The sequence below is a fragment of the Schistocerca piceifrons genome, chromosome 3 (assembly GCF_021461385.2).
Source record: "Schistocerca piceifrons isolate TAMUIC-IGC-003096 chromosome 3, iqSchPice1.1, whole genome shotgun sequence".
NCBI classification, from domain to species: Eukaryota; Metazoa; Arthropoda; class Insecta; order Orthoptera; family Acrididae; genus Schistocerca; species Schistocerca piceifrons.
The window spans coordinates 492139400-492162514 of record NC_060140.1 but is presented as its reverse complement, the minus strand read 5'-3'; the positions used below and the strand labels follow the sequence as shown (position 1 = coordinate 492162514).

General features: G+C 40.1%; 1 protein-coding gene across 1 annotated transcript in view; it reads left to right on the top strand.

The window, feature by feature from the left end:
• The first annotated feature begins 14048 nt into the window (after window positions 1-14048).
• Window positions 14049-23115, top strand: part of LOC124788768 (cuticle protein 38-like) — a 66001-nt gene continuing 56934 nt past the window's right edge. The window contains exons 1-2 of the mRNA XM_047256050.1: window positions 14049-14057; window positions 16775-16978. Coding sequence (XP_047112006.1) covers window positions 14049-14057; window positions 16775-16978 — 213 coding nt within the window. The remainder of the gene's footprint in view (window positions 14058-16774; window positions 16979-23115) is intronic.

Sequence of the window (23115 nt, the reverse complement as noted above, 5' to 3'; positions counted from 1 at the left end):
TCCGTTACGCAAAGCTACTGCTAAAACTGTTTCGAAAGCATTTGTAAAACTTTTCTGTTTCATGAAGGGCATGTGTTGAAAGTAATTTCCGATAATGGATCACAATTTCGTTCTGCCATATGGACACGCATGTTATGAGCTAGAAACATTTCTCCGATCTATATATCCAAGTACCATGCTTCTTCGAACCCTTGTGAACGATTAATGAAAGAAATTGGTAAACTGTGTAGAATATACTGCCACAAAAGACATATTGATTGGGACACACACATATTCTCATTTCAAGATGTAATTAATTCCATTCCAAATGAATCCACTATGCTATCTCCTTCTGTTATACTGAAAAATGTTGAAACACCTAACAAAATTACAGAATTAGTAAACTTTCCTACATCTCGTCGATTACGACACCACGAAATAATCGACATTGCGCTGAACAACATCAAACGTGCCGCAGAGCGCCGGAGAAGACAGCAAAAACAGGTTTGTACACGCCGTGACTTTCACATTGGACAGAAAATATTAGTACGTACACACTATTTATCCAACAAAGGAAGAGGTAGGTGCAGTAAATTTGAACTTCTATACGCAGGTCCATATCGGATTCGCAGCATTCCTTACCCCAATGTTGTACACGTCGAAACTTTGATAACCAGAAAATCCAAAGGCAACCACCATTGGTAAAACATCAGACCTTTTATTGAATGAAGACACTTTATGATTTAACATGCTATAATGCCATTTTGCTAATTTTATGATCACTTATGCAATTATATTCACATGACTACTTACTGATGACTATCGTATTTTTTCTTGGCAAGTGCCCGGCAAGGTAAGGTTAGCAGGTTGCTTTTCTTGTCGTTACACATCAGACTGTGCATATTTTCCCAGATGAATTTACACATTTTATGACTATTTCTGCAATTATATTCACATGACTACTTATTGATGATTATCGTATTTTTTCTTGGCAAGTGCCCGGCAAGGTAAGGTTAGCAGGTCGCTCTTCTTGTCGTTGCACATAAGACCATGCATATTTTTCCAGATGAATTTACGCAGTTTATGGCCACTTATGCAATTATATTTATCTGACTACTTATTGATGATTATCGTATTTTTTCTTGGCAAGTGCCCAGCAAGGTAAGGTTAGCAGGTCGCTCTTCTTGTCGTTACATGTCAGACTGTGCACATTTTTCCAGATAAACTTACGTATCGTATGAATAATTATGCAATGTTATCTAGTGACATATTAATTTTATTAAATTTTCTCTCCATTAAAGTCTTTTATTCTCGCCTCTATTAACTACACAACATACAAGCTGAACACAACGAACGTCACATTTTGTCTTTCTTAGGTATATACGATTTTCTCATGTTTTGTTTGTATGCACTATGAAATAGTTAAGATATAGCAAAAACCAGTTGACTTTGACATTTTGCCTTATGATATTTCAACATCGTGACTACTTTACTGTTACATTGTGATACACTGAGTACATTTTTGCCTCTGAACACTATATAAGTTTTTCACATATTACGTTTTCTGTCATGTTATGCTGTATGCTTAATTATGTTACCATAAACCAATCATTATTTAGTGAGTATATGATTTAAATGCAAGACATTAATCTCTGTTCATCAATTTCAGAAAGAAATGATGCGTGAAAGAAATAAATTAAACAGAAATGGGAATTTCACCTTCGGAATGATCGAAAGAAGATGCAAACCTCGTGAAGAAGAGTAAATGGATCAGGATTAACAACCATTAACAAGAATATACTATACACATCGTAGAATAGCAGTCTTAATTAATTTTTTCTTACAGATTACAAGGCGATTGATGCAAGCTGTCAGACAGAACTACGCATCTTAGTTTTAGTGATGAAATATGATAGAAATAAGGAATAGTTGTATAATGAGTAATGAAGTGATTTTTTGCAGATGATAATGAATGCTGATGAATAATGATGAAGAATATGCTTCTATGGATAATGAAGTTTTTCTTTACAGGTGATGATAATAATGGAGTTATGATAATATAGATAATGAAGTGATGGATAACGAAGTTTTTCTTTACAGATGAGGATTATGTGGAAGTTATGTATTCATGCTATGTAGTTATTTAAGTATTTGTTGCAGTTCGCTTTGACAGCAGGTGTTATATTGCATAGTATAATGACTGAAGGTTTTGGAAAGGAAAGCTATGGAACACATCTTTATACACATTTCACTACCTGTTAATTCGAAGTTCACTACTTTTCAGCATAAAATGCGTTTCTTCTTTCAGTTTAATAATCCATTTTTTTATATTTTTGCAGGAGAAATTATTTATGAAATTAATGTGCTATAAGCAGTTGTTCATTAAATCTATGTCATTTATGAATGTGATTACATATACCCTACTTGTTTCATAACCTTGCTACAGGTGACTCATGACGAATGACGTTACACATTTTCATTTACAGGAACAACCCAGAAGCAAATTTTTTTTTCTCTTCTTGCTTTCCCCTATAATTACCCAAAGCAATGCATTGCTAACAAAAAAATGTATTACCAGTCCCAAATAATGATACCACTTTAAGTGAGTTCTGAGTAATACTGATTAGCTCTGAATAGTATGTCAGTTGAATAATGAATGCTACTAATTACTGTATTGGGATGACTGATGATTAATTAATAATGCTTTGTAACTGGGAAATGAATGTTACTGATTACTGTATTGAGATGACCAATGATTAATTAATAATGCTTTGTAACTGAGAAATGAATGCTACTGATTACTGTATTGAGATGACCAATGATTAATTAATAATGCTTTGTAACTGGGAAATGAATGCTACTGATTACTGTATTGAGATGACCAATGATTAATTAATAATGCTTTGTGACTGGGAAATGAATACTACTAATTACTGTATTGAGATGACCAATGATTAATTAATAATGCTTTGTAACTGGGAAATGAATGCTACTGATTACTGTATTGGGATGACCAATGATTAATTAATAATGCTTTGTAACTGGGAAATGAATGCTACTGATTACTGTATTGGGATGACCAACGATTAATTAATAATGCTTTGTAACTGGGAAATGAATGCTACTGATTACTGTATTGAGATGACCAATGATTAATCAATAATGCTTTGTAAGTGGGAAATGAATGCTACTGATTACTGTATTGGGATGACCAATGATTAATTATCAACATTATTCTATAATACTATGTTATTGACTACTTCCTGTTTTAAGTAATGACTTCTGATGATTTGTAATTAGGGAATTAATGCCAATGTTCTCTGTAAAATGTTCGCTGTAAAACAATTAATGAACATTTTTCTGTAATACTACATGCATGGTACAGAAATGTTGAATAACTGGACTATGACTGCCGCAAACTACTAATGTAATTCCCAATGAAGACTAGTATGTGACTTAATGTCCTTCACCTTCTGACCTAACTACCTTGAATTACTGCAATATCCATTTGTCCTGTATATCCTCTTGATCATGGAGCAGTATATTTGGTTTTTGCACTAATTCTACGCTGGTGTGCCTTGTAAGAGTGTGGTGTTGACACGACATGCTGTCCACCACCGTGAGCGATGGAGATGTTATTATGGTCCCACTGTTTGGTGTACCTGATGTACTGCCAAAATGATAACATGGAATATTACTACGACATTTCAGTGTCTTGGCTACGCTGATGAACACTTCTGGGAAAAGAACTTCAGATTGTCTCACTTGGTGTTGTACTTCTGTGGAAAGATATGGACTTTCAGTGCAGCTGCGTGCAACCTAAAGTGCTACAACCATGATGCAATCCTTCCCTTTCCTATCCTAATTCTTGTAACATAGTGAAAATCATTTTTTGCTAGTATCATTTGTATTTATGGCTTATAGATTTTTTTCGATATATTCTGAACTACAGTGCGTGTGCACTTTTATCATTTTTATAACATGATTACTACTCATTGTATATACATTTTGTGATTTGCTGATATATTCTGAACTACAGTGCGTGTGCACTTTTCTCATTTTCTAACATGACTTCTACTTATCGTATATTCATTTTGCGATTTGCTGATATGTTCTGAACTACAGTACATGTGCACTTATGTCACTTGTCAACATGATTTTTTTGCCATTACGTTTATTTGTTGTGAAAATGCTAAAGAGTTTTTCAGTGCATGTGCACGTTTGTCATTTTTCTAACATGATTTCTACTCATTGTATGTGCATTTTGATTTGCTGATATGTTCTGAACTACAGTACATGTCATTTGTCAATGAGATTTGTACTCATTATGTTTATTTGTTGTGAAAACGTTGAAGAATTTTTCAGTGCATATGCACTTATGTCATTTGTTAATATGTTTTGTACTCACATTTTGTTATTGTCTAATATGTTTTGTACTCGGTGCATGCGCACCACATTTACTTCATGTTCTACATCTGTATATTCTGTGATTGTAAATTAATTAGTCAAGAAAAAATTTGTTGCTCATGGCAAGTCCAAATGACTCACCATCGCTGCCAAATTTTTGCCCCCCCCCCCTCCCCCCCAGTGGAGGGTTATGAAACGCATACGTTTCATATGTAGCGATGGCGAGGCATGACAGAATCTCTGACCAGAGAGTTATTTATCGTGTCTAGTCTGCGCCTGATTGCGCGAGCGTTCAGTTGCGAGAAGGTTGCTGTGGGTAGCGAGTCGCGAGAGGCAGTAGTCAGCCGACTGTAGTAGCGAGTGGACGGTAGTACTGAGCGGGCGTCGACATGGGTGTCTGGTCACGGTTCGGGACGAGGTATATTGTTAAATAAGGTAATGAGACAGCATTACGCACATCTGATAATGTAATGTATGTTAATTGTAATTAATTTGTTCAAGAAAAGCGGCAATAATAATTTTGTTTTCAAAGCAATCGTTTTTAAGAAAAGAATCATTCGAATTGAAACAATATTTCCTATGGTTTTCCTCCCAGAATCAATTTATCAGATTAATTATTGCACAGGGCCTAAGGTCAGCGATGCTGCCCTATTATTGTGGGTTTAACGATTAATCTCGATTTCTTAATTTTTGTGTCGAGTTTACATTGGCACATTGTTTTTCAATAATTTTGTAGCGAAGGTACAGTTGCTTTTATTTCAATTTAACGATGTTTTGTGGGAGCTCAACACCATTTGGCTCTGTTTCGATTAACATTCAAATATAGTCTTTTACATTATTTGCGGGGAACATTCAAATATAGTCATTTAAAATTTTTGTGGGAAGGTTACAAAGTAACACAAAATAATTATAATTCAAGTAAGTGAGGAGATGGAAATCATCAAGATTAATTTACTAAAATAAGCACACTTATCTGTAACACACCTTTTTTTTAATGCTACGTACCTATTCATATTAAATTACAATAGATGACCATTGTGGTTAAATACTTTATACATAACAGTCAAAATGTCCTCTTGATTCTGTCTGTTCGTAATCAGTTACAAGAAACTACATGTTTTCTGATTGAAAAAAATAACATTTAGCATATTCACTCAATATTTTCACATAGATTATAAAATACAATTGCGGAACGCAGCAAGTCCGCGTCCGCCTTTCATAGAATACAAACAGTAAAAGGTGAGGCGCCTAAAGCCTCATTTGTCTTGAAACAACAGAATTTTTTTAATACCATTAATCGATACATGTACATAGAGATTTACAGGCACCGCGCAAGAACGGCAAAGATGAAGAATAATAGACTCTGTCGCTGCTATGCGATCGTTCATTTCTTTTACTTTACAATTGTTCGATAACTTTAGGCCATCAGGCATTTACTATTGAGCGTATATTAATGTTTGTGAGGCGAAAATTACTAATATTACACACGGAAATATTAAGGAATGCAGAGAGATGCTTGAAGTTCTCTGAGATGTCGATACTGGAGTAGGCAGCTCAATAGTTACATCATTTGAAGAAATGTGGACATCTCTTAAAAGGCAGAACTGAAGTTGGGCAGAAAAGCGAAGAAACCGTAGATAACACAAGAAATACGGTACTCCATTTGATCGACGAAATAAGAAAGTACAAAAATGTGCTGGGAAATTCAGGAATACAGAAGTCATTTAGGGACGAAATAAGTAGGGAGTGCAGAGAAGCTAAGATGGTAAGGCTGTATAAAAAATGTGAAGAAATGAAAAAATAAATTAATGTCGTAAAGACTGACTCAGCGTGTAGAAAAGTCAAAATTCGGTTAAATTAAAAGCATTGGCGGTAGCATTGAGAATGCAGTGGAAATTCCTCTGTTAAATGCAGAGGAGGGAACGGATAGCTGGGAAAATTTCACTGAAGGCCTCAATGTGTGTGTGTGTGTTGGGGGGGGGGGGGGGTACTTGTCTGATGATACGATTGAAAAAGAAACAGCAGTCGATAGGGAAAATATAGGAGATCCAGTATTAGTATCAGAATTTCGACTACTTGAGATCAAATAGGGCAGAAAGAAGAAAGGGTAGATAACATTCCATCGGAATTTTTAAAATCAGTGGGCGAATTGACAACAAAACGACTTTTCACATTGATGTGTGGAATCAATAACAATTTCGATGTACCATCTTACATTCGGAAAAACGTCGTAAACTTAGGAAGATACCTTAGTCGACAAGTGCGAGAATTAGCGCACAGTCAGCTTAACAGCTCATGTATTCAAAATGCTGAAGATACGGAAGAGTGGAATAGAATGCTGAGAATGTGTTACTTAACGATCAGTTTGACTTTAGGAAAGGAAAGGCACCAGCCAACGGCCTTGCCGCAGTGGGAACACCGGTTCCCGTCAGATCACCGAAGTTAATCGCTGTCGGGCTGAACTGGCATTTCGATGGGTGACTATCCGGTCTGCCGAGCGCTGTTGGCAAGCGGGGTGCACTCAGCCTTTGTGAGGCAAACTGAGGAGCTACTTGACTGAGAAGTAGCGGCTGCGGTCTCGGAAACTTAATACGGCCGGGAGAGCGGTGTGTTTGATCACATGACTCTCCATATCCGCATCCAGTGACGCCTATGAGCTGAGGATGACACGGCGGCCGGTCAGTACCGTTGGGCCTACAAGGCCTGTTCAGGAGGAGTTTAGTTTTGTTTAAAGGCACCAGAACGGCTATTCTGACGTTGCGGTTGATAATGACAGCAAGACTAAAGAAAAATCAAGACACGTTCATAGAATTTGTTGACTTGGAAAAAGCGTTCGACAGTGTGAAACAGTGTAAGATTTTGGAAATTCTAAGAAAAATGAGTTAAGCTATAGGGAAAAAACGGATAATATACAGTGCGTACATAAGCCAAGAAGGAACAATAAGATTGGAAGATCAGGAACGAAGAGCTCTGATTAATACGGTTGTTAGACAGGGGTGTAATCTTTAGCCCCTATTTTTCAATCTATACATCGAAGAAAGAATGATCTAAATAAAAGCAAGGTTCAAGAATGGGATTAAAATTCAGGGTGAAAGGATATCAATGATAGGATTCGCTGATGACATTTCTACCCTAAGTGAAAGTGGAATCGAGTTACAAGCTAGATTGAATGGAATGAACTATCTAATGAGTATAGAATATGGATTGAGAATAAACTGAAAAAAAGACGAAAATAATGAGAAGCAGCAGAAATGCAAAAAGCGGGAAACTTAATATCAGAATTGAAGCTGGCTGGAGTGCCGTGCGGTTCTAGGCGCTACAGTCTGGAACCGAGCGGCCGCTACAGTCGCAGGTTCGAATCCTGCCTCGGGCATGGATGTGTGTGATGTCCTTAGGTTAGTTAGGTTTAATTAGTTCTAAGTTCTAGGTGACTGATGACCTCAGAAGTCGCATAGTGCTCAGAGCCATTTGAACCATTTTTTTTTCCGAATTGAAGATCACGAAGTAAACTATGTAAAGGAATGCTGCTACCTAGACAGCAAAATCACCTGTAATGGACGGAGGAGTGGGGGACAGAGAAGGTAGACAAGCTCTGGAAAAAAGAGCAATCCTGGCCTAGAGAAGTCTACTAGTATCAAAGATAGGCCTTAATTTGTGGAAGAAATTTCTGAGAATGTACGTTTGGAACACAGCATTGTATGGAGTGTCAAACAACAGGAAAAGGAGAGCATCTAAGCATTTGAGATAGGGTGCCACAGAAGAATGTTGAACATTAGGTGGAGTGATAAGATAAGGAATGAGGAGTTTCTCGGGAGAATCGGAGAGTAAATGAAAACAGCGATAAGAAAAAGGGACAGGATGGTAAGACATCTGTTAAGATAGCAGGGAATAATTTCCATGGTGATAGGGGGTGCTGCAGAGCGTAAAAACTGTAGAGGAAGACAGAGACTGGAAAACATCCAGAAAATAATTGACTATGAAGGATGCAACTGCTACTCTGAGATGAAGAGGTTGGCACAGGAGATAAATTCGTGGCGGACTGCATCAAACCAGTCAGAAATCTGATGACAAAAATGTTCAAATGTGTATGAAATCTTATGGGACTTAACTGCTAAGGTCATCAGTCCCTAAGCTTACACACTACTTTAACCTAAATTATCCTAAGGACAAACACACACACCCATGCCCGAGGGAGGACTCGAACCCAAGCGCAGACCAGCCACACACTCCATGACTGCAGCGCCTTAGACCGCTCGGGAGATCCCGCGCGGTGAAATCTGACGACAAGAAAGTACAAAAGAAAAAGAACGGTTATTTGCTACAGCTGCTAAATATTTGAAGAACACCATTTTTAAGCTATCAGCTGTACTCACTCGACTTTATTCTTCACGTGTTCCGGTTATTGTTACCATCATCACTAGAAGAAGAACAGTACATCAAGTGGATCAAAAATGCATATTACTCATAAATGATTCAACAGCACACCAAATACAACGATAATCAATAGTGGGACGTAAAATACAAATAATCTGGCTTATGTCATAAAAGACACAAGTAGTTTAAAGTACTATATATGACAGATTACGTGAAGGAATGCTGACTGATAGCTGGCAATGTCATCAAAGACAATCTTCCAATAACAGTAGCCAGTGAAGAACGAAGCTGAATGTCATTTTTAAAGTGTTCTAGTTTAATTTATTTTATTATTTCTAATCTTACTACAAAAAATGTTTTGAGGTTAATTTCATTCACTTCTCTAAAATGATTTTGTAATTATCTCGATATCTGTTATTTTGTGCCGTCTTCTGTAAGCTGTATTTCTGAGATTCCCCTGGCTCGGGCAAAAGACCGTTAGCTGCTGCACAGCATCGGCTGGATCGCTCTGTCTTCGCTGGACGAGACAGCTGCGAAAATGGGGCCGTCTCCAGATCAAATAACCAAAGTTAAGCTGAAAATTAACACAGCGAAAACTTCAAACAATATTTTTGTGTACATTAAATGTGTTGAAAAAGCCAAGAGGATCTTCAAGATTAATTTAGGTCATGTATTTTAAAGCACACTAAAGTTATTACTAACAATGAGAACTAGCGCTGTTGATATATTTGGACAAGCGAAATGCACTTTCATTTCAAACGTTCGTTTCCACATAACACGCAATATGCCCTCACAAATTACTCCTGCTTGACATGATAGGCCACAAAACAGGCACTTATTCATAAACATAATTTACTTGCCACAGTCAAAAATGGTTCAAATGGCTCTGAGCACTATGGGACTTAACATCTGAGGCCATCAGTCCCCTAGATGTTAGAACCACTTAAACCTAACTAACCTAAGGACATCACACACATCCATGCCCGAGGCAGGATTCGAACCTGCGACCGTATCGGTCGCGCGGTTCCAGAGTGAAGCGCCTAGAACCGCTCGGCCACAACGGCCGGCTTTGCCACAGTCCGTCTGCACGACACATTATACGTACGGCTTCCACTTTGGTGGCGAATAATTTTTTTCTTTTGGCTGCACACCCCTTTCATTCTTCTCCCACTTCCTTGCCCACAAGTCTTCAATCAGATTCCAAATAGTTATTCAAAATTCTTCCAACTTAACATAGCCACCGTTAACCATTACACAATTCTTGATCTTTTTGTTCTTACCTTCTCTATTGCAAATCTTCATCAGAAAACTAATTCCCGCCCTTCTTTCGTTTTCCAATCTGGATCTCTTCTTTCCTGATACACCTAAACATTCTTTGAATGTTCCGGCAAAAAAAGTCAACTAACATGTTCTACTACGACGCATTACCCGATCTCTGACGTCGTCCTTCATCAGACTGACTGTTTCTCAAAATAGTTTCACTTTAACCGCGCCTCCATACAATACTTCTTGCATTCTCCTCTCTACACGTCAAGGTATAAATATTTCGTCAAAATACTTCATCTTTACCTTCTAACATAAACCGTTCTTCCACTAACGTACCTACGTCCTTCACGTCTCACTGCGCAAGTGCTAGTCCTCGTCCTCCACAAAAGAAATGGATGATTTGGTCACAGTGTCTACAGAAAACCCACCCTCACCGGCCTCTACTTTTCAGCCCGTTAGGCATAATCGTCTGGTACACAAGCACACTGCATACCGAACGTTGGTGCATCGTGCAAGAATAAGTCTGACGCTGATAAACTGCCCTATGAGTTGAGCCACGAACGCAAGGTCTTCAGGAGCAACGGCTATAGCGCCCATCATAAAAACGAAGTAATTTCAAGCAAGAAACCAAATAAAACCACCGACGAGGAGCGGGAAATGAAATTTTCTTTTTTGCCGTTCTGTGGGTCCGTGTTGGATAAGATAAGTTCCCTGCAGAAGAGATAAAACAACAAATCGATTTTCAGCCTCCGATAAACATCCATCAATTACTGAGAGCAATGAAAGATGTAGCAGCTCTCAGAACACTTGAGGTCTACAAGATACCTTGCGAGCGTGGGCATTCTTACGTCAGACCAACAGTACGCACTGTGGAACAACGCATTAAGAAGCATTAGAGGTTTTATCGCCTAAGCTAATCCGAAAATCTGCTTTGGCTGAACATGCTTTGGAAAACGGTCGCCGGATACAACTTGACGTAACATCCCGCGCAGCTCGCACAAACGGCTTCCAGGATTGTGTAATTAAAGAAACCATTGAAATAAAACTCACCGACAACACCCTAGATCGAGATGATGGACTACAGCTCAGCACGGCATGGGTTCTAGCGACTGTGTGATTTAAGCGGGCATATTGAACGCCAAGTCAACATATGTTCTTATATGGTGATGCTGCGAGCACCAGTGGCGTCCAGCTGGCAGCTAGAGTGTGTAAGAGGCTTTCCAGCAGCCCACTGGCAGTCGTAACACTTAACAATGGCCGAATAGTCTTTGTCCTGAAGCTCGTGTAATTATAATCACTTGAAGCGGGTGGAAACCATAGAACTTTTCATTCAACGCGACACATTCATTAATATTTTGATTATTTCAACAAAACCCGTTACATTAATAGATAGAAACTGCATAAGACGAAAATCTCCTGCACTTGGTGTTCATATCGAAGATTAGTTTGATACATGTCTCCAAGCTAACCTCTCCTGCGTATGCCTCTTCATTTGCGCATAAGAAGTGCAACCTACATTGATTTGATTCCGATTATCTCAGTTAAGCCTTGGGCTCCCCCGAAATTTTCCCCCTGCACTTCCTCCCATCACCAGATCGACGAGTTCTTAATAAGTCAGGATGGGCACAATTAACCGAGCCCTTCTTTTAGTCGTGCCAGAAATTCCATTTCTCCTCATTTCCGTTCGGTACATCTTGCTTAGTTACACGACCTACTCATCTAACCATTAGCATTCTCGTTTAGATCAACATTTCAGATGACCCTTTATCATATTTATTTGACATATGTTAAGCACTTCTTACACAATGAACGAAAGCCTTCAAGAAAGATTATAGTTTACTGAAGCACTTCAAGCGTACTAGGCCAAAACCATAAAAACGTACATCTTGTCACAGCGTATTTAAATGATAAATGTAGACAGCGGTTACCGCTAATAGTACAACAGTGCCAAAGTCGTGATTTCACATTAGCATATCATTAATTATTAATGAAATTTACAAATATTTAAAAACTTCTGCGAAAATAATTGCGAAAAGTGTACAGTATTCACTTACTCAGAAACTTCCTTGTCATGACGAAACGACCATAAACAGAAACAAATGTTAACATACAGTAAGTGTGCCAGAAAGCAATATAGCAGACTTAACACTCAGCAGAGACGTGACCACAGCGGACAGCTACTAGTCCGCGCACGCGCATTGAGGCCACTTGTACCGAATTTGGAACTGGCTTTATTCCTTTATCCCTAGAAACATCGCGCGTTGCTACTAACGCGATCATAATAGTGAGCCCGTCCACACGATAGACGGCCGCCTTTCAAGCAACTGGCAGTCAGTCGATTACAAGTTCGTTCATCGTGTGAAACGGGCATTATACTCCAGACAGCTCACTTCAGGGAATAGATGCTAATATTTCAGTTTACATTTAAAGTCAACAGGTTTTTCTTTGCCGAAACCGATTTTCTTCTTATTGCCTTTCTGCGTTTCATATTCTCTCTATTTCGACCATCGCCACAAACTTTGTTACCAATATTGCATGACTCAACTTGCAGAGTTTCATTTCCTAATCTAATTGCCGGCCTCTGTGGCCCAGCGGTTCTAGGTGCTTCAGCCCGTAACCGCGTGACTGTTACGGTCGCAGGTTCGAATCCTGCCTCGGGCATGGATGCGTGTAATGTCCTTAGGTTAGATAGGTTTAAGTAGTTCTAAGTTCTAGGGGACTGATGACGTCAGATGTTAAGTCCCATAGTGCTCAGAGCCATTTGAACCCAAGGCGTCGGACTGTTGTAGATGTCGCCGCGCTCGTGTATGGTCTGACATTGTCATGCTAAAGAAAGAGGGTGGTCCTAAGGTGGACGAAGTATTAGAATTCGAAGCTGGCTTACAGCACACTGTTTCTCCTGGACCGATATGGTAACGTTACAAACCACCATGTTACAAACTACAATTAGTCAACTGATGATTAGGTATTATTAACATATATAATATACTAAATTTTCTTTTATTGTAATGTCTTATAAACTTCCTGACACCTGACGGTATTTCACAATCTGACACAATCCGCATATTAAGTGGAATACATGTGTATTGCATCTCACAAGGATCTCAGTAATTGTAAAGCTATTTTGTCGACCTCATGGGCGATCCCCCGATTCAAATGTTTCAGTGCTCTGTTAACTTTTTCTCGCCGTATCATAGCTCCTATCTCATCTTCACCAACTTCCTCTTCTACAACACTGTCTTAATGTTAGTCACCCTTGTATGGATCATACGTATAGTGCTTCCGTCTTTGAACCTCTGTTTCTTAGCACAGTACTACCTTGCAATTTGAGCTCTTGTTGCTTGTGCTTCTTTTTTCTCCAACGCTATCTCTAATTTTCCAGTAGAGAATATGCAGATTTCCAGTAGTCATGCACGCTTCTACAGACTTGCATTTCTCCTCCAGCCAGTCCTATTTTGCCATTAGCACTGAATATCATATCAGTTTTAGAGGTCTCTATTGCCTTTTAACATTTGCACTAGTTTTATATTTTCTCCATTCCTAAATTAAATTTATTATCTCGTTTGTTACCCAACGATTGCTAGTTTTGGTATCGTCTTGAAATAGCACAGCCGACTTCAAATTTCGCGTGACTGACATAGAACATGCTGTAATTTATGACTTATCGGTCCAGCCATGTTCTTTGAAGACAGTCCATTGTGGATGTAACGCTACTCCTAAGGCAGAAATCTACAAAAAGGCGGGAACTGTAGCACCCAGCAGATTTGTCACGGGTGGTAAACGAAGCAATTAATTACTCATTTTTCGAATACAAGTAGCTCGTTCTCTGGTTAATTCTGGCCGTTAGCTGACGGAGCAAGGTGAAGCAGCTCTTCGCTGTGGAGAGGCGTGTGTTCGTGTGTTGCAAGGCGCTGGTCGCTTGCCAACGTTGGGCCCATCGCTGCCACGGCGCTAGCAGCCCCTTATAAAAGCTGGCCGCTTCAGCCACTGAGCACTGTCTTGTCCACTCAGACGTCGCCAACATGTTGAAGGTACGTCTAGCGCTCTGGGCGCTTAGTAAGCTACAAGAGCCGTGTTCTGCAGCCGCACACTTAGTCACCTATTACCAAATAAGTTTTTCGTAAAAGCAATGGGAAATTTATAAAGAAAACATATTGCACGTGTTTTAATTATTGATTATTGGGACTACATCTCGCTCAGTGTTATGGTGATACAGATTCCGTGATAAACACTACTTGCTTTCCCATCAAATTATAAACAGGAGAATCAATTATAAATCTGATCTCCTTCTTCTACAGTTAGTGATGGAATATTATCGGGCCAGGAGTTGAAGGGAGAATCCTCTTTTGTATCGTTGTGTGATGTCCTATGTGTTGAGTAGAGAAGTCGTGCTCGGAAATGTTACTTGTAAGGAACACGTGAAGGGTTACTTTCCACTGTAGTGGAAAATGATCAAAACATATGTTAGGATACTTACTCCTTACCGACAAGTGGCTTTGGACAATAGTTTCAGAATCTTACTAGTATCGTGCACATATAATTCATCGCGCGTAAATGAATCATTGTGATTCAGACGTTACCTTGGAAGAAAGGACCCCGTTCCCATTGTTTGTCAGAACTGGTCCAGGAATTTGGTCAGTATCCAGGCAACGTCGTAAATATTACCCCACCGAGCTATCATTCTCCTCGCAGGCTCAATTGAGGAAACAGTCGGTGGTAGCTTCAAACTAAGATTTTGGATATCTTCCAGTTCAAATCAAGTAATCAGGAAACTGTGTTCACGAATATTGTCCAGCTAAAAAATCAGTTCCTCCTCATATATATATATATATATATATATATATATATATATATATATATATATATATATATATATATACGATAGAATTCGCAAAAGAGTACGCTGCAGCTTTCATTGATCTATTCTCCTTAAGCAAATGCCTTAAGTGGGGAAATAGCTTGAGACGTCACCGTATGGAGTTAACGAACGAACGATACGCCGTAGACACTAGTCGAAGGTGATGTTCTGTGGCAAGAACGCTGGCTGCATCTGCTAAAGTGACAATATTATCACACGGAGTTCCAAAAGTGCTGAAAGTGATGAGATACTGTGAGGAAGGTAATATTTTGAACGATACGGTACAGTCTGTGTTCTGTTCTACGTCTCTGTGTGATAGTTTTGAGTGTATGGTTCCATAATGACATCTGTTCGTGTATTGCTTAAGAGAATCTTTAGAACTGAATGTTTAATTAACAGAGACGTCTTAAACCACAATGACATTTGACATTCAAACACTGTGGGCGAGTCCTAATTTTCATATTGATCCCATAACGACAGGAGTTAGTGAAATATGTTACTGAACAACGCATTTTGGCAGACCCCTTCATAATGGTGCAAGCCACACACATGAATGATTATCACTTACAACAGTGGAGGATCAGCTGGTATGGCTACAGACGACATTGTGCCATCCATAAATCGACCACAGAATTTTGCTGCTCTGTCAGAGGTATGTGACAGCAACCGGTTTCATTGCTCGTAGAGTGTCTGGTAAGAAACTTTTGCTAACGGTTCTGATTGACATACTCTGCTGTGCTCGTGAGAGCATCAACACTGTCTGCACATGCCCATTACAGTACCATACACTTACATAGTGAGGTACATCAGATGTCTCACAAGTGACGGAATTTTTTTGGAACAGCCATCCCTTCTACTATATAATCTTTCAAACTGGGAAACACTGTTTGCAGAAAATAGTTCTAAATTGGATAGAATGTGTTTATCCAGAGCGTTCCGACATGTCTAAATTGATTACAAATCCTGTATGATCCTCGTAACGAAATATTACTGTGTAGTAAATCAAATATGATTGCACTATGATGCAATATCTTAAGGCGACATATACTGTACAGCTCTTCAGTGACCTCAATGAATATTTGATGAGGAACTGAACTTTAATGACAAATTTATACATTTTTCCATTTTCTGTTAGTCTAATAACACCGCAATGGAAATATTGTTCGTAAAGACACGAAGTTCAGAATATCATAGGAATCGCCGTTAGGGGATGTGGTGAACTTAAACTCCTCAAATGGCAAATTAGATTTATCAAGATATGTGGTTCACGATCACATAGGAATCATCACCAAGTGATGTGAATCCTCCTGGCAGATTAAAACTGTATGCTGGACCGAGAGTCCAACTCGGAACCTTTGCCTATCGCAGCCAAGTGCTCTACCAGCTGAGTTGCCTAAGTACGACTAACGACCCGCCCCCACAGCTTCACTTCCCCCAGTACCTCGTCTCTTACCTTCCAAACTTCGCAGAAGCTCTCCTCATAAGTCGTGCTAAGGTAGCTCAGTTGGTAGACAACTTGCTACAGAGAGGCATAGGTCTGGCACACAGTTTTAATCTTCCAGGAAGTTTCATATCAGTGTACACTCCGTTGCAGAGTGGAAATCTCATTCATCAAGTGACGCAAGCGAAATTTCTGACTGTAAACACCTTACCTCACAAATTTTGTTTATGATAAGACTTGACTACTAATTTTATGAGTGAAAATTGCTACGGTACCCCCTATTTGTTCATGATCTTCATTCTGATGCAGCTCCTATAAGGCAATATCTTTCTTGTGTTTCCATTCTGAATACTCGGAACAGTGTCAAAGCAGTAGTTCAGCTGTAGAGTGATTTCTGCTTTCTTGGACTGCGTCCACTCTCTGTATCTTTTCATTTACATATGCTACAGCTTGTGCTGATCGTCGTTGTGGCCGCCTGCTGCGTGAGCGCCGCCCCCAAGGCTGGCCTCGCCCCCCTGGCCTACTCCGCCCCCCTGGTGGCTGCCGCCCCTGTGGCCTACGCCGCCCCCGCGCCGGCCGTCGTGACGGCGCACAGCTCGCAGTACATCGCGCAGAACTTCAACGGACTCGCCGTGGCCGCCGCCGCCCCCGTCGTCGCCGCTGCCCCTGCCGTCGCTGCCGCGTACCACGCAGCTCCCGCCTTTTATTACAAATAAGCTGCCCTTGATTGACACACGTATATTTAACAAAAAAATAAAATCATCTTATTAGCAATAAAGAGTGTTTTATTATCTTCCATCTGAAACAAAAGTAGAACAAACATGACATTCCCTGCATATCCAATCATTGTTTATCGCGGTAAAATCACACATAATAATAATAAGACTAAGATATCATAGCAAGAACGAGGAAAACAATTTTTTCAATTTTATCTACAGATGTCTTTCGGTTTGAGAGTTAGTATATAATAATAATAATAATGTTCGTGATCTGGTAATAAAAATCATCTCAGGAAGTCAATGATCTTGTTAAGATTAATTAAAAACAATTTGTCACAGACGACAGCAAAATATCAAATAAGTAGAGAGAGGAAGCACGTGTCAATGTAAGTGTTATTGCAGTGAATTTGGCGGAACATACAACAGTTAATCAAGCAAAAGTATTTTTAGAAAAATCAGTTACTATGTGTTCCATGTATATCAATGAATACACGAGCATTCACAAGAGACTGTAATTGGTAACCTGGCAGTCGAAGTGCTGAAGTTAATGGAAGATCTCTGTTATCTTTTCTGTGATGGCATTTTCATTAGTGAAACATCACTCCCTCATTGTCAGTTGGATAAGGATGGGGAATGAATTTGGCTTACTGGACGTTATAGGCTTCTCCCTCATACATAACAGCATACAGTCTGTAGATAATTTCGAGTTCTACACTAGAAACAACATGATGTTTGGTAACAACTATGCTATGAACCAGCGACTTCTTACTGAAATGAGATATTTTCTTACCACATGGGTGACCTCAGTGTAAAACTTGGTATTTATTTCTGTAAGTATCCATCTTCTTCTTCATCTGCCGACTAGATTTGCCCCTCTTTGTATGCCTCATTCCGTGAATATACTGGATCAGCTGCTGTCTCATCACTTGAGACACATCGTCTGCACAGTCATTTCCCTCGTGGTTTTAGATGTTTACAAAGTTTAGCTAGTCTGTGGGGGTCCATATATTTATTTGCATTTTCTTTTCTACGTTGTTCCCTTATCGACACATTTGCTCTTTTGTCCCAAACGGTTACCCTTTAGATCTGTCTACCTACATTTCCAATGTCCTTAACCTGTGTTTCATCTTTTTCGTTTCTGCTCAAGTTTCTGCTGCATATCTCACAACAGGACCTGCAGTTGCATGATTTTTTTTTCTCTTTAGTTGTCATAAATTTATTCCTCCATACAATATTTTGCAGATGTCCGGGTACAATTACTGCATTTGTCACTTGATTTTTCACCTCCATGGTTGTCTTTATAGCTGATGAAAACAGTCCCTAGACAATTAAAGCTCATCACTTGTTCAGTTCACACACCTTAATCACTGAAGCGTAAAAGGTACGCTACATTGCCAAAAACTGTCACATCTTACACTCGACATCGAGAAAGATTTTTTAATAGTGCAAGTAGTCCATTATGCACTGAAGAGCCAAAGAAACAGGTACAGCTGTCTAATATCGTGCAGGGCCCCCCAGGAGTACGTAGAAGTACCGCAACACGACGTGGCATGGACTCGAGTAATGTCTGAAGTATTGCTGGAGGGAATTGACACCGTGAATCCTGCACGGCCGTCCATAAATCTGTAAGAATACGAAACATCACGTTGTAAGGCATCCCAGATATCCTCAATAATATTCATGTCTCGTCAGTCTGATTGCCAGCGGAAGTGTTTAAACTCATAAGAGTATTCCTGGAGCAGCTCTGTAGCAATCCGGGACATGTGGGGTGTGGCATTGTCGTGCTGGAATTGCCCTAGTCTGTCGGAATGCACAATGGACATGAGTGGGTGCAGGTGATCAGACAGGATTCTTGCGCACGTGTCACCTGTCAGAATCGTACCTAGACATATCAGGGGTCACACGTCACTCCAGCAGCACGCGCCCCACACCATTACAGAGCCTCACCAGCCTCACCTACTGACAAGAAACAGGACGCGTCCGACCAGTCAACGTGTTTCCAGTCAGTAATCAACAGTCCAATGTCAGTGTTGACGGGCCCACAGAGGCGTAAAGCTTTTTGTCACGTAGTTATCAAGGGTATACGAGTGGACCTTCGGCTCAGAAAGTCCATATCGTTGATGTTTCGCTGAATGGTTTGCACGCCGACATTTGTTGATGGTCCAACATTGAAATCTGCTGCTATTTACAGAAGGGTTACACTCCTGTCACGTTGAACGATTTTCTTCAATCGTCGTTGGTCCCGTTCTTGGAGGATATTTTTCCGGCCGCACCGATGTTTGAGATTAGATGTTTTACCGGATTCCTGATATTCACGGAACACTCGTGAAACTGTCATACTGGAAAATCCCTACTTCATCACTATCTCGTAGATGCTGTGTCCTGTTGTTCGTGCGCCAACTATATCACGACGTTCAAAAGCACTTAAATCTTGATAACCTGCCACTGTAGCAGCAGTAACCGATCCAACAACTGCGCCAGACAATATGGAACTTTTTGAGAACGCCATGCGGGATCGTACAGCTGCGTCATATACCTTCAGTTGGGAACTGCGCTTGTTCGTAACAAGACAAGTAATCAGAAAGACAGTGCGACGACATCTGGAGCAGCACGGATTGACGGAATGTCGACCGTTGTTGCGGTTTTCGTTGACGTGCAGCAGTGAGGGAGGCACGCAGACGGTAATGCGCCCGGTGCAACCCCGGATACATGAGCGGAACCATTCGTCTGAAAAGACGATTCCGACCTATGCAAGCAGTTATAACGTTTAATCATAAACTTCAGCCCCGTTAGGCCACGATTTTGCCACTGTCGGATTCCGACACCAAATAAACAACAAATCCGCACTATAAACGAAGCTTTTGTACAGAATGTAGATGGCCTTACTCCTACATATTTTGAGCAGTTGAGCTGGAATGCTTTTCAGTTGTATATGCAAGCACGTAATACACATTGTGTTGTGGTTTTAATGGGCAGCAATGTGTTATTGTTTCAATTGTCCCCCATACTAAATTTGTAATTTTTTTCTTTAATTTAGTATAGCCTATCGTCTCTAACGGCAACACAGTAAATTTTGTCCAATCCCAGTCCGCAAAACCAACTTCACTACTCCTACAGGACTAATTGCGTTTATGCCTCATAGCTTCCTACTTATACAGTACAACACCTCTCTGGCTTCTGGTATCGCAGATCTGCGACAAAGCTGGTATAGGATCTTCCTGACAGAATAAAACTGTGTGCTGGACAGAGACTCGAAATTGGAACCTTTCCGGCTTAGAGTCTCTGTCCTTGGCATAGTTTTAATTTTATCAGGAAGTTCCACTTCAGAGTGGAAACTTCATTTTGGATACATAGCATTATCAGTACAACACAAACTATTTAAGTAACGTATCTTGCACAAAAGCTGCGATCGGTACTGCATACACTCTCTAAACACACAGAAAGAAGAGTAACTGATGTTCTTCACTGGTTGGTACGTGACATTAACTGTGTTTAACGTTATACATAATTGTACAGATTTATCACACACAAGAAACATACGTAGATCATATGATAAGTGTGTAGGTATAGTCTTTTTTTTTTTTTTTTTTTTACAGAAAACTATCTCCTCTTTAAACACGAGCATAGAGATCAGTGGCTCACACCGTCCTCTCGAAATTTCCGTATTTGATGTTAATCGTAGTATAGACTACACAAATATGAATATATTATATCTCCGGAAACTGTATTATGACGCTACAGTGCTGCTAGCTTCACATTCTGTTGGCTGACATACATTTACTGTTGCAAATACATTACAAAGTAATAAATGTGTAATTATAACACATCGCGTTTTGCGCTAGTCCGCTGTATTGTATTGCAACTCTGAGTAGCTGAATCGACGGCCTTTATCACCAGCTATCTAATGATTTCATGATTGTGAAAATATGGCAAGCACTTTTTGTGTTATTAATCTTACAGGTACTAATGCTCTTTACTATCTTCCACTGTGGGTATCATCAGTAATTTTCTTAATGCATTCTCTGCAAACTGGTGTACTTGCTTATTAAGTAGCTTTTCGGTAACATATTGTTACACTGTTCCTTTGTAATGTTATCAATCCATTGCGTCATACTGCTCGTGTTTAGGACGGAAGCCACTATCCAGCTTCGGTTATTAATGTCTATTGAAAATTATTTTAGATTGGCAGGTACGGTTGATGTTGTAGAGGGGGAGAGTAGGGGGGGGGGGGGGAGGAGGGAGGGGAGCACGCGAGAGGCAAGGCACGCCTTCCGCCAATCCCACGAGACCTGCAGCCCCAGCAAGTCCCCGAAGTTGCCGAACCTTCACCACCACCACACAACACTTCCCGCTGATACCGTGCTTCAGTTTCAGGCAGCTTGCTACCATGCGTTATCGTTGCACCCTGAGATTTTGTTTGTCGTTTTTACCGGTACAGAAGATGTTCTTTTATTTGTTGTGTGGTACTCAACAGTATCAGAGGGAAGTTCGTCAATAGTTATGAGAGAATCGAAAATTCAGAAGCGACAAGACAAGGAGTCCATCCGTGTGTTTAGTGCACAATAAGGCGAATCATGCTTGCGACGGTCAGGCACGGCCTACTAGAATCTTGACGACGACTATGCCTGCCTTCACATTCCTGTACTGCCTGACATAGATCCACTGCCACAACCGAATGCCCAACAAACCTGCATATTGGACGTTTCGACCATCTGACCAAATGGAGACTGACAGTCGCCTCTTTCAGACTCTGCCACGTGCCGATAACATTGTCCCATACGAGTGCGTGGCGTCTCCGTGTCCTTCGGGAGGATCACCGAACATGTGACGCTGTTTAAGCCACTTCTATGACCTACCAAGCCCGTAACAACACTAAACATGATCAGAACTAATGCAGTCTGGTACCCGTTCTACCTGTCATGGGGAATTACAATTATAATCATTTATACACCCGCTGATGATATGTACGCTTACGCAATTACTGTGCATTTGACCATTTCTGCTGGGTGTCTCATGTTATTTGCCAGGCAGTGTATTTTGATGGTGGTGGTGATGGTGGTCTGTAGAGAGCGCTCAACAATGGGGTCATCAGATCCCATACTCAACCAGAAGAGTGTAAGTGAGTGTGTCTGAGAGGTGCCACGGTACTCTCTCACTTCAGCATTATTGTCTGTCTAAACATTCACATTTTAGGACATGATCTCGTTACCTCCCTATACTATTTTGCTATGTGTTGTTAATGACTTTTTCTACATGAAGAAATCGTAGGCAGAATGTTGTTGTAACAGCATGTGTAACCTGTAGAGAGCTTGTACCTGGGGGGACACAGAACAGGGAACAACAAGAATTGGGGGCGATAAGTGGTGAGTGCAGCGACCTGATTATGCGAGTGATCCTGGAAAACAGTGTTGAGTGGTTCTGACCTGCAGAGGGACTTCTGGCTGACACGCTCTCCTCCTTCCACTTAGGGTCGGATAGAAGGGCGCTGGTTCACAAAACAATTTACCTGCGCCAGGCGGCAGTCCATCGTGAAAGACACCCAGATGGCTCAAAGCGGGTGGGGGAAAATTATTTAACAGAGACTGCTGTAAACTGAGCTTTTGTGCAAGGTTTTGAAGTCATAAAACTCCATAAATTTTCATGTTAAAATCTGGAATGATGTGGACAAAGCTGGTGGTGTAGATGTTGTAACGTCTCTTAGTAAAAGACATATTATATGTGGTAAAAAAGAAATGGAGAAAAGAATAATTGAACTGGATGATTGTAATTGCGTGGAAAACGATTGTGTAAACTTTATGTAATAAAGAGAAAGCATTATGTGCCATGTTTTGTTCGTGCATAGAATTATGTACTGATTTTTTTAAAGATAATATCTGTGTCCGCGAGTACTGAAACCGCCACAGACGATACTTATTAAATATCAAACAAAGATGAGAATATGTGACTAGTATAAATAGTAATGACCGAACATTAATTTATCTGTCGTCTCCTTGTAGTTACGTGAGTAGGAAGAGCCTGTGACGTTATATTGTACGCTTTCGTAGCATTCTTTTGTCGAGATTGAGAGAAGG